Below are 13,747 nucleotides of genomic sequence, written 5' to 3' on the forward strand. Positions count from 1 at the left end.
CCCAGACTCTATCGAGCAGCATGGATAGGGAAGCGGTGATTGATCCAAAGTGTTCATAAGTGAAGAGTGAGACTGTGAGATAGAGCACTAACAATGACAGGACTGGTAATCAGCCTCTCCGCACCTATGGAAGAACTCACCTTCCCTAGAGAGGTTTGCCAATCAAACCGGTTGGAAAGGAAGACATTTGTAGACTGTGCAATGAAGCTGACACACTGATGTAGCACACTTCCTAGTTTTTCATGGGACGACCTCAAACAAACACTCATTTCATTCATAATTTTTGACTTGAAAGTAAAGTGTATACTTTTTTCAATGTTAAAGTGATAGTTCATCCAAAAATGAAAATTGTGTCATCACTCAACCTCATGTTGTTCCAAATCTGTATGGCTTTCTTTCTTTTGTGGAAAATAAAATAACATTTTAAAGAATGTTTCAAATTTAGTCCATAATGGAGACCAAAACAGTGAGAAAATGGGGAAAAAAGAGAGACATTTTTTCAAAATATCTTCTTTTATGTTCCACAGAAGAAATAGAGAGTCATACAGGTTTGCAAGTAAATGATGACAGAATTTTCTTTTTTGGAGGAACTACAGCTTTAATATACTTTTTCCTTTCCCAGATTAATATGCAACTATTTAGTAAGCACTCTACAGTGTGCATCCTAACCCACCTGAAAAAAAAAGAGATCTGTTTGACTAACCAATGGCAGACAGAGGTCATTGCAATTCTTCTTAGTGATGCAAGTGGCACAGAAATTACACACTCCACCTGAACTATATGATAAATAATGATGTGTAACTATGGTTAAAGAATATTTTAGGTAAAAATGTTCCTCTTAAAGGGTTAGTTCACCCAAAAATGAAAATTCTGTCATTTATTACTCACCCTCATGCCGTTCCACACCCTTAAGACCTTCGTTAATCTTCGGAACACAAATTAAGATATTTTTGTTGAAATCCGATGGCTCCGTGAGGCCTCCATAGGGAGCAATGACACTTCCTCTCTCAAGATCCATAAAGGTACTAAAAACATATTTAAAGGTGCTCTAAGTGATCCTGGGTGGATGTAACTTCCTGTTGACGTTCGAAGTGTTGAACGTCAACACTTGACGTTCTCCCTCCCCTCCGTGCTTCCTGAAACAGTCATGCATTTAAAATCATTCCTGTCAGTTATTGGCTGGAGCATGTTTATTATGATTCGTGGTCCAGGCTTCACCAGTTTGTTTTTTTTGCCGTTTTCGGAGCTTGTGGCGACTACAGAGACCGCGTTTTTTTACAGTGTGTTCAGGGGACAGGCAGCTAGCGGATAGTGAGGAGATGTTTGCTGTATGCGACAAAAAATGTTTTGGCCTAAAAATGCGTGACATCACTTAGAGCACCTTTAAATCAGTTCATGTGAGTACAGTGGTTCAATATTAATATTATAAAGCGACGAGAATATTTCTGGAGCGCCAAAAAAACAAAATAACGACTTATTTAGTGATGGCCGATTTCAAAACACTGCTTCAGGAAGATTCGGAGCACAAATGAATCAGTGTATTGAATCAGCTGTTCAGAGCACCAAAGTCACGTGATTTCAGGCGTTGGCAGTTTGACACGCGATCTGAATCATGATTCGATACACTGCTTCAGGAAGATTCGGAGCGTTATGAATCAGTGTTTTGAAATCGGCCATCACTAAATAAGTCATTATTTTGTTTTTTGGCGCACCAAAAATATTCTCGTCGCTTTATAATATTAATATTGAACCACTGTACTGACATGAACTGATTTAAATATGTTTTTAGTACCTTTATGGATCTTGAGAGAGGAAGTGTCATTGCTCCCTATGGAGGCCTCACGGAGCCATCGGATTTCAACTAAAATATCTTAATTTGTGTTCCGAAGATTAACGAAGGTCTTACAGGTGTAGAACGACATGAGGGTAAGTAATAAATGACAGAATTTTCATTTTTGGTTGAACTAACCGTTTAATGTCAGAGATGTGTGTCAAAGATATATCATAAGGCAGAAGAAAATAATGAGCGAAAACTCTCAAAAATGATGCATCATACAAAAACACCTCACGCATAGTCTCCGTATTGCCCCCCCCCCCAAAAAAAAACAAAAACAGAAAACAACTACATCTTATTATTAGAAAAGTAATTTTCCTCCCTCATTATCTAATTTCATTTGGAGCCCAAAGCGTGTCCTGAATCTATTTGGCAGTACTTCAGTTGCAGGTAAGCTGTACGCTGCAGTGTCTCTCACATCCTCTCCCACTCTTTCCATTGGTCTCCTGATGTCCCCTGATCTCAGAGAGGCTGATGGCCATTTACATCCCAGTGGTGCTGAGGCCCATGGCGGCCGCCTGGCCCATACATGGCAGAGTCTGTGCCGCTTTTGGGAAGTCATGGGCCATCACACGACCGTTCTCACCTCCGCTGCCCATCCTGGTCAGTGTGGAGCTGAGCATGGCAGCGTCAATTATTTGCTAGGAGAAAAGAAACACAAAGAAGCTGCTCAGACTACATATTGCACAGGCATTACAGCACAAATGGCAAGAGAGCGCTGTTTTAAAGCCGGCTAACTGTACGCACTAGCTCTGACCTCAATTACGCGTAAAGATTTTTCATTTGATCTGAGGATTTGCTCCAGTCGGAACAGGCAATGATTCATGATAAGAAATGGTGAAAAATAACAGCCATCAAGTGCAGCAATGATGAGACCAGTGCCACACTAACTTGAAGCCACTCTCTCATGTAGCAATTTTACATAATGAAACCCTGTAGGCTTGAAACTGGAGCTAATGATGTGGATGTTGGCTTGTACATCCTTGACGAATAAATGATTTAAATCCAGCACACTTCAGTGGATTGCTGGGGATTATGTTGCTCTGGCTGATGCAGACTAATTGGCCTGCAAGCAACAGCGATTTGTTGCTGTGATATTTTAAATGTGGCTGTTATGTGATTGTAATGTCTTAACACTTGAAGAATGAAAAAAGAAGAGTGTCACGTTGAGGAAGAAAACACAAAATACGAGGTGAAATACACAGAAGTGTGAAACTTAAAGAGATAATTGATGCAAAAACAACAATTCTGTCATCATTTACTCTTCCTCATGTCGTTCCATTGTTGTTAACTTTCTTTCTTCTGCAGAACTCATATTTTATAGATTTTTCAATTCTTTTTGTCCAAAATAACACTAGACCCAAATGTCTTTCATTGTACCAGCAAACAAAAGAGATCTTTCTACGTAAATATCTTCTTTTGTGCTCCATTGAAGAATATAAGTCATATTAGGTCTATTTTGATATGTCCCACACAAATTTACTGTTTGAGTAAGAAATATGTGAAGACAGGAAAGGCAAATGTACTCAAGTAATCAGGACAATCTAATACATTTTAAAATTACAGTCACATTACAGTGGGATAGTTCACCCAAAAATGAAAATTCTGTCATTACTGATCAGCGAACATTGAGAAGCTCAACCTAACTTGACTCCTCCTAACTCCTAACTCAAACGTGCTGCGTAACCAATGAGGTTCATTGAGCACGTTTGAGCTTCCAGAAAAGGTTTGATCTCTTGCGTCATTCAAGTTCGGTTGAGTTTCTGTTTTTGTTTGCTGATCAATGTTTACATGCGAGTAAAAGCCTACATTAAATCTGTTCATCAAATAAAGCGACCGAGTCTCTTCAGAAAATTTGGACTAACCCGCTCAATTCTTATGGTTTTACGATCTCTTTATGAACTTTTTAAAGCTTCAAAGTTCAAGTTGTGAAGGCTGTCTATGGAGAAACAAGATTTCCAAAAAAAAGATCTTAATTTGTGTTCTGAAGATGAACGAAAGTCTTACGGGTTTGGAACGACATGAGGGTGAGTAATTAATGGCAGATTTTTAATTTTTGGGTGAACTAACCCTTTAACCATTTGATACAATTTACTTATGTACATACATTCTTGGTGCATTGTTAAAGGTGCAATATGTAATATTTTATGTCCGCTAGAGGTCGCTAGAGACCTATTCAAAACAAAGGCGTAGCTTGATAATGCCAAGTTTGAGCGCGGAATCTTGGGACATGTGGTCTTCACCTCAACGGCAAGTGGAAAAGAATCGGGATAGGACTCGGGAAGAAATCATGTTCATGGATGCGATTATTAATGTTACTGTAGTATGAAGCAGAGCTGGACCGAGTGTTGTTGGAGCTGAACGAGGCCACTGGAGCGATTGCGCAACGCACGCAGCGAGCAGCGGAACTTTTATTATGCCACAGTCGCCGGCGCCGCTTCCGCTTTTCCGGTCATGAGTATGAGGTAACGCAGCACTGTTTATCATATTAGATACATTTGAGTGTGTTGAAAATGTTATAACGTTACTCTGTGCATTCGCTCAGCGGCTGCTCTGAGACACTTGTTGCACACTGCAGTAAGCTAGATCGATTTTATAATATCATATTAAATGCTGGATGGCTTGTGTTGATAAATGGCATGCAATTAATTTTAAAACGTATTGTATGATGGAGAAAATGCTGTATTACCGTTACTAAAAATAAAGCTGCATCTGATTATGCTATGTTAGCTACTTCACAAAATAGTGTTTTTCTTGGAGGCATGGTACTCTCAAAAAATCAAGAAAATTAGATTTAAACAATAAGACTAAACGTGTTGAGCTATATAACAATAAGTAGTTTTCTCAAGATTTACAAATAGTTGTAAACATTTGGGATATTGTAAGTACTCAAGTGAACAAAATATATAACACTGGCCTAGTGTTTTTTGGATATTTTACTGCAAAATTCTTACATATTGCACCTTTAAAGTAATTGCATTTAAATAACATTTGTAGTTACACTGTTAACTTTACTCCTTACAGTAAACCAACCATTATCCCAAAACTTAACCCCCTTAATCTTAACCTTAACCCAACCCTACTCCTAAACCTAAACCTAACCATACCTCAAACTCGTTAGCAGTAAATGTGGGAATTTTCAAAACAACATGTAGTTACACAGTAAAGGCCACTTGATGTAGCTGTAAAGTGTGACCAAAATTGCTGTTCCTGCATGATGTCTTAAAAGTATATTTAGGCAATGCAGAGTGTTTCATAAACCATGTCTTAAAAAGGACTTCTCAGATTTCCCTTTGAAGGACCTTAAATGAAAATTATGAGTCATCACATGGGTTTGTGGTTAATTAAATCTATATAAGTCACTGTATTCTTCTTAATTTTGTAAGCATTTGAGAGCAATGCGCTCCAGGATTAGAGAAAAGCGCAGTGGGTGGTATGATGTTTACACCCACCCACAATTACCTCCTAAATGCCAACATGTTCCTCTGCCAGATCCCCCAGAGGAAGTGAGGTCAGTATACTATAGCAGTTATAAAACATTATAAGTGCCAAATGCAAAACCCATAATTAAATGCGGACGGATCTAAATATTGCACTATAGTGGGCTGTAGATGCTGAATGGGGTGGGTTATCATGGTTTTTACACACCTTCATCCTTCGAGACTCGATTCTGGATTTGTAACAGAACTCAACAAGGGCCACCAGCATGGCAAGCCCAAGCCCACCAATCAGAATGTAGAAAACTCCAGCCACATTACTAAGGCTCAGAGCGCTGGTCTTATCCTGCAGAGCAGAGACGACAATCAAACACTCGCACTGTGATCTGTCACACAAACACATAAACGCACGCAAATCTACAGGACAGCGACAAACATAAATGATCTCTTTCTATCACAACTATTCAATAAACACACAACATGATATTTACAGCTATAAGATATAAGGTACACTTCAACAAAATCTAGATACTTAAACATTCGCTATATATCTATATTATGATAACTATGATATTTATTCTGTCACAGTATATAAAATGAGTCAGCAATAAAAAGAACTACCTAAATCATGCAAACACATGCATCAGCTTGGAACAAACAATCTTTCAGTCATTTCTGGCTGTCTCGGCATAGTGATTTCATTTTTAACAAAGCATTACAAATAAATCAAAACAATATTCACATTTAATAATAAAATATGAATCAAATCAAACATATCTCCCTGTTTACATTTTAACTATATCTATACCTCCTTATTATTTAAAACCATGCAGGTATAAAGTTTTTTGTCTTGTTTATAGAATTTCTTGGCTTCTGTTTTAAGATTTCTTGCCAAAAAGTCATAATTGAGACCCTTTGGCATCTCTCTCTGCCTCTGGTGGCAGAGACATCATGTCAGGGGTGGTGGGAGTCAATGACATGCATCTGTTTGGCGACCGTATGGAGGTCTCATCCATTGGCATGCACATTGTCTTTGGACAGAGACAAGACAGCACTGAAGGACTCTAAAGGGGAAGAGCAATCCTGTTAGAGGGCATTTCATGGCAACGCTTTTCTCTCCAGACTGCCATTTACTCATGCTGAGATAGATGGGTGGCTTTAGGCTTTATATGTTGCTGTTGTTATGAGGAGTTTAGGAGAAAGCAGATACAATGGGGGTTCATCTTAGTTCATCTTCAGAACACAAATGAAGATATTTTTGATAAAATCCAAAGCCGCAGCGAGGCCTCCGTTGCCAGAAACGTACACTTTCAAATGTCCAGAAAGGTACTAAAGTTATATTTAAAACAGTTCATGTGACTACAGTGGTTCAACCTTAATGTTATGAAGCAACGAGAATACTTTGTGCTCCAAAAACAAAATGACATCTTTATTCAACAATATCTAGTGATGGCCGATTTCAAAACACTGCTTAATGAAGCTTCGAAGCATTACGAATCTTTTGTTTCGAATCAGTGGTTCGGAGCGCCAAAGTGACCTGATTTCAGTAAACGAGGCTCCACTGCGTCATAAGCGTTTCGAAATTTCAATGATTCACGTGACTTTGGCAGTTTGATACGAGCTTCGAACCACTGATTCGAAACAAAAGATTCGTAAAGCTTCGAAGCTTCACGAGTGTCATGAAATCCCCCATCACTAGATATTGTTGAATAAAGTCGTTATTTTGTTTTTTTGGCGGACAAAAAGTATTCTCGTCACTTCATAACATTAAGGTTAAACCACTGTAGTCTCATGAACTTTTTTAAATACGTCTTTAGTACCTTTCTGGGCATTTGAAAGTGTAAATTAACTTGCTGTCAATGCAGGCCTCACTGAGCCATCGGATTTTATCAAAAATATCTTAATTTGTGTTCTGAAGATAAACGAAGGTCTTACGGGTGTGGAACGACATGAGGGGGAGTAATTAATGACAGAATTTTCATTTTTGGGTGAACTAACCCTTTAAATACTATTAATATTTTTGCCACTAGGTTAATACTCATTATCCTGATAAATAATATAATATAATATAATATAACTTTTGAACCGGGAGTCTGATTTTATCCTTGAGTACATGAATTTATTGATGAAAACATTTTTACGAGTGAAGAGGTTTGAGTTTTACACATGAATATGTAGGTACGGTTATTAAATGCGGCCAAATGAGCAGGAAAAGCTCAATAATTTGGAAATACTGCAAGTGCAGAACAAAGTGCCCATGCAGAAGCACTGAAGTGAGTGAAGAAAAAAAAGCTACGTTGCTTATTTCTATAAATACACCACAAGCATCACGTCTATTTTGTAATGTGGGAAGTAATAGGGGCCAGACAGCAACATGATGACAGTGCACGCAAGTCTCTGGGTAAATGGCAGATTGGAGACAGAGCGTTGGCTGTGGCGCGTGTTTAAGAGAGAGGAGGACAGGGCCTTTAGTAAAGCGCTAAAGCTGGATCTCTAAGTGAGGGAAAGGACCAATGAGTGAACTGACCTTTCTGGCGGAGTCCTTGCTTCCACACTCCCCTTTATCGTACCACCATTTGTTTTTCAGTTTGTCTAAGACGGCTTGCTCATTGAGTTTCAACACCGCTAGGTTTACGGGGATTCTTCAACCAGGAAAATAACATAAATAACATTACCCATGTTATCTTATGTTATTCAGCATTTAAGCAAACATACACCCATAATTACGTTTTGATGTGTTCTACATGTCTACATATAAATAGAAAAGAAAACAAACAAAACAAAACAGAAAAAAAGGAAAGAACAGCACAGTCACAGAGTTTGAAAACTGTCACTGCCAAAGTGATATGCATTAATACTCCATCTAGCTTTTGTGACCTTTCTCCCTACTGCAAGATGTGTATTACTATATCACTTTGGGTAACCGGCAAGAGATCGAAAACACTCGGATTTGCACAAATTTGAGTGTTACTCAATGTTATAATTGACTGTCAATCATTTAAACTTCTTAGGAGCATTAAATAAACTTTTTTTAGTTGGAATACGTTCAATTTGTGTACAACTGCAGCCGAGGTGTTTGTTAACTGAGGTTGCCGGTTACCCCCGAAGGTGGTGGTTACCCGCTGGATAGCTCATATTGGGGCTGACCTTGGAATCACCTCCTCCGCTGCCACACTCTCCCTTGTCGTACCACCATTTGTTTTTCAATTTGTCCAACAGGCCCTGCTCGTTCAGTTTTAACACTGCCAGGTTTACTGGGTTTCTTGAAATGATAATAAAATAAGCTGGGTCAGCATTGGTGATATGATACGGCGAGGCAGAGGTTGTGTCAAATAAAAGTGAGTCTATTAAGTCGTAGAGGAAGTGAACAGAACATAAAACTGATCTGACTGTGTGCCTGGCTCTGCTGGGCTTGTTGATGTAATATTAGTTGTCTTGTGTTGTGCTAAAGTGTAAAAAAAAAAAAAAGTACCGTGACCAAATTATGAGAGATTTTACTGAGCAAGACCCGAATTGTGGGTGAGGAAACAGGACGAATTAGCAATGCTCTGGATTTAAGCCCTTTGTCACAGAGTGGTCTGCGTAAGAGGATTCCCAGATTAAGTCAATATTACTGAGATTAGCTCTGGAAAATCTAATACGCCGTGGTTGCGGTTGAAGGACACTGTACGTTCCATATTTTGGGAAATCCCAACACTGCAATCAAACCCAGAGCGCTCTTAATGCGGCCCGTTCTCATATGTGTGGCGTTGTCTTTCTCTGTAAAATCCCTGACTTCTTTCTGTACCCTTCGAGACAGGGGGGAGAAAGAGGCCGATGTGCTTATGGATGACTAAAACAAAGCCAGACTTCATCCATGAACATTAATCTGAAATCTGCAGGGTACACAAGACAACAAGGATGTCAGAGAGGATAACGATGGGTAAGACCATCTCAACTTCTGAAATGGAGCACATGAGAGATGAATTTGAGAGAAAGATGGTGAAAATGCCAGAAGTCGTTGGTCAACATCTGATTTACGTTCATCAGCTCTGGACTGGAAAACAGACTGCTGTTTTCTAAGAAAGAAACATTTGTGTTACTGTCTGAAAGGCCTTTATTTGTCATAAAACTGCCTTTTAAGTGTCTGTGCCTTATTTGTGTTGAATTATTACAGACAATAGTTTAGGTGTATAGGATACATTAAATTGATAAATGTTCAAATCTTCTATTTATGAAAGAATCCTGACAAATTGTATTACAGTTTCTATAAAAAATATTAAGCAGCACTACTGTTTTCAAAATTGATAACCAGAAATGTTTGTTGAGCACCAAATCTGCATATCAGAATGATTTCTGAAGGATCATGTGACACTGAAGCCTGGAGTAATGATGCTGAAAATTCAGCTTTGCCATTACAGAATAAACAACATTTTAATATATATTTAAATAGAAAACTATTATTTTATATTGTAATAATATTACTGCTTTTACTGTGTTTTTGATCAAATAAATGTAGTCTTGGTGCGGTAAAAAAGATTTTAAAAATCTTACTGACCACAAACTTTTGAATAGCAGTGTACACCGATCAGGCATAACATTAAAGGTGCCCTAGATTCAAAAATTGAATTTATATTGGCATAGTTAAATAACAAGAGTTCAGTACATGGAAAAGACATACAGTGAGTCTCAAACTCCATTGTTTCCTCCTTCTTATGTAAATCTCATTTGTTTAAACGATCTCCGAAGAACAGGCGAATCTCAACATAACACTGACTGTTACGTAACAGTCGGGTTGTACGCCCCAATATTTGCATAATGCCAGCCCATGTTTAAGGGATTACACAAGCCAGTAACGTCTGGATCTGCACAGATGAAGCAGCAGACTAGGTAAGCAAGCAAGAACAACAGCGAAAAATGGCAGATGGAGCAATAATAACTGACATAATCCATGATATCATGATATTTTTACTGATATTTGTAAATTGTCTTTCTAAATGTTTCGTTAACATGTTGCTAATGTACTGTTAAATGTGGTTAAAGTTACCATCGTTTCTTACTGTATTCACGGAGACAAGAGCCATCGCTATTTTCATTTTTAAACACTTGCAGTCTGTATAATGCATAAACACAACTTCATTCTTTATAAATCTCTCCAACAATGTAGCATTAGCCGTTAGCCACAGAGCATATAACCTCAAATTCACTCAGAATAAAACATTAACATCCAAATAAATACTTTACTCACATAATTTGAAGCATGCATGACGAACATCTTGTAAAGATCCATTTGAGGGTTATATTAGCTGTGTGAACTTTGTAAATGCGCTGTAATATAGTCGAGAGCTCGTTTGGCAGGGAGCGTGAGCATTTAAAGGGGCGGCGTCGAGTGTAAATCAGTGCATTGTTAATGATGCCCCAAAATAGGCAGTTAAAAAAATTAATTTAAAAAAATCTATGGGGTATTTTGAGCTGAAACTTCACAGACACATTCAGGAGACACCTTAGATTTATATTACATCTTGTGAAAAAGCATTCTTGGGCACCTTTAAGAACACCTTCCTAATATCGTGTTGGTCCCCCTTTTGCTGCCAAAACATCCCTGTCCCGTTGAGGCATGGACTCCACTAGACCCCAGCAGAACATTGCCCAAAGCATCACACTGCCTCCGCCAGCTTGCATTCTTCCCATAGTCCATCCTGGTGCCATGTGTTCCCCAGGTAAACAACGCACATGCACGTGATGTAAAAGAAAACGTGATTCATCAGACCAGGCCACCTTCTTCCATTGCTCCGTAGTCCAGTTCTGATGCTCACGTGCCCACTGTTGGTGCTTTCAGCTGTGGACAGGGGTCAGCATGGGCACCCTGACTGGTCTGCAGCTATGCAGTCCCATACACAACAAACTGCAATGCACTGTGTATTCTGTATTTTTTATCAGAACCAACATTAACTTCTTGAGCAATTTGAGCTACAGTAACTTGTCTGTTGGATCAGACCACACGGGCCAGCCTTCGCTCCCCACGTGCATCAGTGAGCCTTAGCTGCACATGTCCCTGTCGCCGGTACACCACTGTTCCTTCCTTGGACCACTTTTGATAGACACTGACCACTGCAGACCGGGAACATCCCACAAGAACTGCAATTTTGGAGATGCTCTGACCCAGTCATCTAGCCATCATAATTTGGCCCTTCACCTTCATCTCCAGTGTTGGGTCATAATTTTATGCCTGATCGGTGTATGTATTTTAGTCTTTGAGTCTAGATGTTGAAATCAACTCTTAGGAAGTATTTTCTATAGTTGAATGCTACTGAACAGGGACAAAGCTCTTATTCAAATCAGAGTTTGCCATTTAAAAAAGCACAATGGGTCATTATTCTCAAGGATGTGTTCTTTGATTCATGTATAAAAGAACAGAAGTACTGAAATGCATTTAGTCAGTGTGGTGAGATGCAAGTAGGATGTATTCACACAAACATTAAAAATGGAAAATCTTGATGATGGAATTATGATTTTGTGGTAAGGAGAGTTAATGGTACAGAACACAAACACAGACAATTACAACTAATTTCAGTCAACAGATAAAACGAGAGGTTACAGAGGAGATGCTTCTTTAAAAAAAGAGATAAACTCGGCCATACAGAACTCTCAGCAAAGATAAAGTCTTATTTAACTTTAGTTGTAGTTACTTTATTACATTCATTTTAAAATATAAAATTTAAAATAGATATTAAAAATTTAAAGTTGAAGTGTGCAATTTTTGGATACCAAATTGGATGATTAAAATATTTCTCCTTACTCAGTTTAATATACATAGACGACTCTAAGCAAGCCATTTATCTGAGAAACCCTTACACACTTCAGCTGTAAGCATGCTGTTATGCCTTCAGACATCTCTCCGTTGTAAACTCTCAGACTTTTAATGATTCATAATCATTGTCAGAAAAAAACATTTTGAAGTATTAGGAGGCTCAGGTGTACCTCAGGGCCGATCCTTTGGGTGTGGCTACTCCATAGCCCTTTGAGTCCAGGTTTCCTCCCACCTTCATGGTGTCACATGGTTTGCGCTGTTCAATGTATTCGTTCATAGTGGACTCCAGCAGATAAGCATACTTCCCTTTGGACTTCCTCACCCGCACGACACCTTCGTCTGTCGTCTTCACAAATACAGAAGGCTCTGCAGACTTCATGTAGGACCACATCTTCTCAAATACTGCGATCTTTGATCTCTGAGGAAGGGGGTTATACTGAAGTCAGATTAAGAAGTCAGATTTCGGTGTGTTTGCCTCAATATTTTAGGTGTACACGATGCATTAAATAGATCAAAAGTAATAGTTCAAAAGAACTGCTGTTTTGTACCATATTTGAAAATACACTTAGGTGCAAAAGTTTGGGATAAGTAAGATATTTTTTTTTAAAGAAATTAATACTTTTATTCAGCAATGTAGGATTTTAGGATGAACAAACACAAATGAATCTTCATTCAAACATAATTCCATTCAAAACTCATCTCAACACTCCAGATCCCAAATCAACAAGCAGGACCCAAAATCAGAGAATCGGTCATTTGCGGCTCCATTCAGTCTACAAAACCACCAGATAAGTACTTTATCGCCTTGCAAGCTTGTAAAAGTTGAGCCTAGCTGAGGAAGATGATGTCAACCTTAAGCAGTTTGTAAAAGACGGATTGAAGAGGGCACAGCTCGAGACCCAGCAAGATAACAGCAGAGGTTGTTTGATCTCCGAAACGTAGATACAAAACAGGCATTCTTCTTCTGAGTGACAGAGACCCACAGAAAACCCCATAGAGACTGTTTATATATAAACTGCATCGAATTGTTCTAAAAACAATTCTAAACGGATTTGTTATCAAACATCGTTCAACTGCATTATTCTATATTACGTCTACACACTATATACGTGATATTATGCTCAGGACACTCACAATTCATGTAATTGTTATAACTATTGAATGGTTGATTGAAAGTGTGCCTTGTTTGGTATGAGTGTAAATCTTTGTTCATAATTCAAAGGATGGCATAAATGAAATCTGTGTAGGGCTGGGCGATGTATCGAATGTATCGCCATCACCTGCTTTCAAATGGAGCGGCATTTAATAGACAGAGCCGTAGATCACTGATAAGCCACGCAATATCGCGTTCAATATCGACGGCGATACATATCGATATTGAACGCGATATTGCGTGGCTTATCAGTGATCTACGGCTCTGTCTATTAAATGCCGCTCCATTTGAAAGCAGGTGATGGCGATTTAGCGGTAATCAGGGAACCGGCTTTACTGAAGAAATGCGCGTGACAAAAGCATTCGATACATCGCCCAGCCCTAAATCTGTGTAAAATGTATTGTATTCCTTTTATAGAAATCATGTCTAAACTGTACTCTCTGCTAATAGCAGTAAAGTTAAGAGACCAGGTGATAATATGTAATATATGTATGTATGCCACCTCTGAAACAAAGATGATACCTAATTGGTCA

The 13,747-nt window shown here is 38.6% G+C and overlaps 1 protein-coding gene across 7 annotated transcripts in view; it reads right to left on the bottom strand.

The window, feature by feature from the left end:
- Window positions 1-1,890: 1,890 nt before the first annotated feature.
- gria1b (glutamate receptor, ionotropic, AMPA 1b) overlaps window positions 1,891-13,747 on the bottom strand; it is a 70,294-nt gene continuing 58,437 nt past the window's right edge. For 2 of the 7 annotated variants that reach the window (XM_048166569.1, XM_048166571.1), the window contains exons 13-16: window positions 12,232-12,479; window positions 7,799-7,913; window positions 5,483-5,617; window positions 1,891-2,475 (exon numbers count right to left, since the gene is read on the bottom strand). In XM_048166569.1, the coding sequence (XP_048022526.1) occupies window positions 2,317-2,475; window positions 5,483-5,617; window positions 7,799-7,913; window positions 12,232-12,479 (657 nt within the window). In that variant the 3' untranslated portion in view covers window positions 1,891-2,316. Of the gene's footprint in view, window positions 2,476-5,482; window positions 5,618-7,188; window positions 7,914-8,418; window positions 8,534-12,231; window positions 12,480-13,747 lie in introns of those variants that run through there. The other 5 variants (XM_048166568.1, XM_048166570.1, XR_007181302.1 and 2 more) reach the window with 4 other exon arrangements.

The sequence above is a fragment of the Megalobrama amblycephala genome, linkage group LG18 (genome assembly GCF_018812025.1).
Source record: "Megalobrama amblycephala isolate DHTTF-2021 linkage group LG18, ASM1881202v1, whole genome shotgun sequence".
In the NCBI taxonomy this organism is placed as follows: domain Eukaryota; kingdom Metazoa; phylum Chordata; class Actinopteri; order Cypriniformes; family Xenocyprididae; genus Megalobrama; species Megalobrama amblycephala.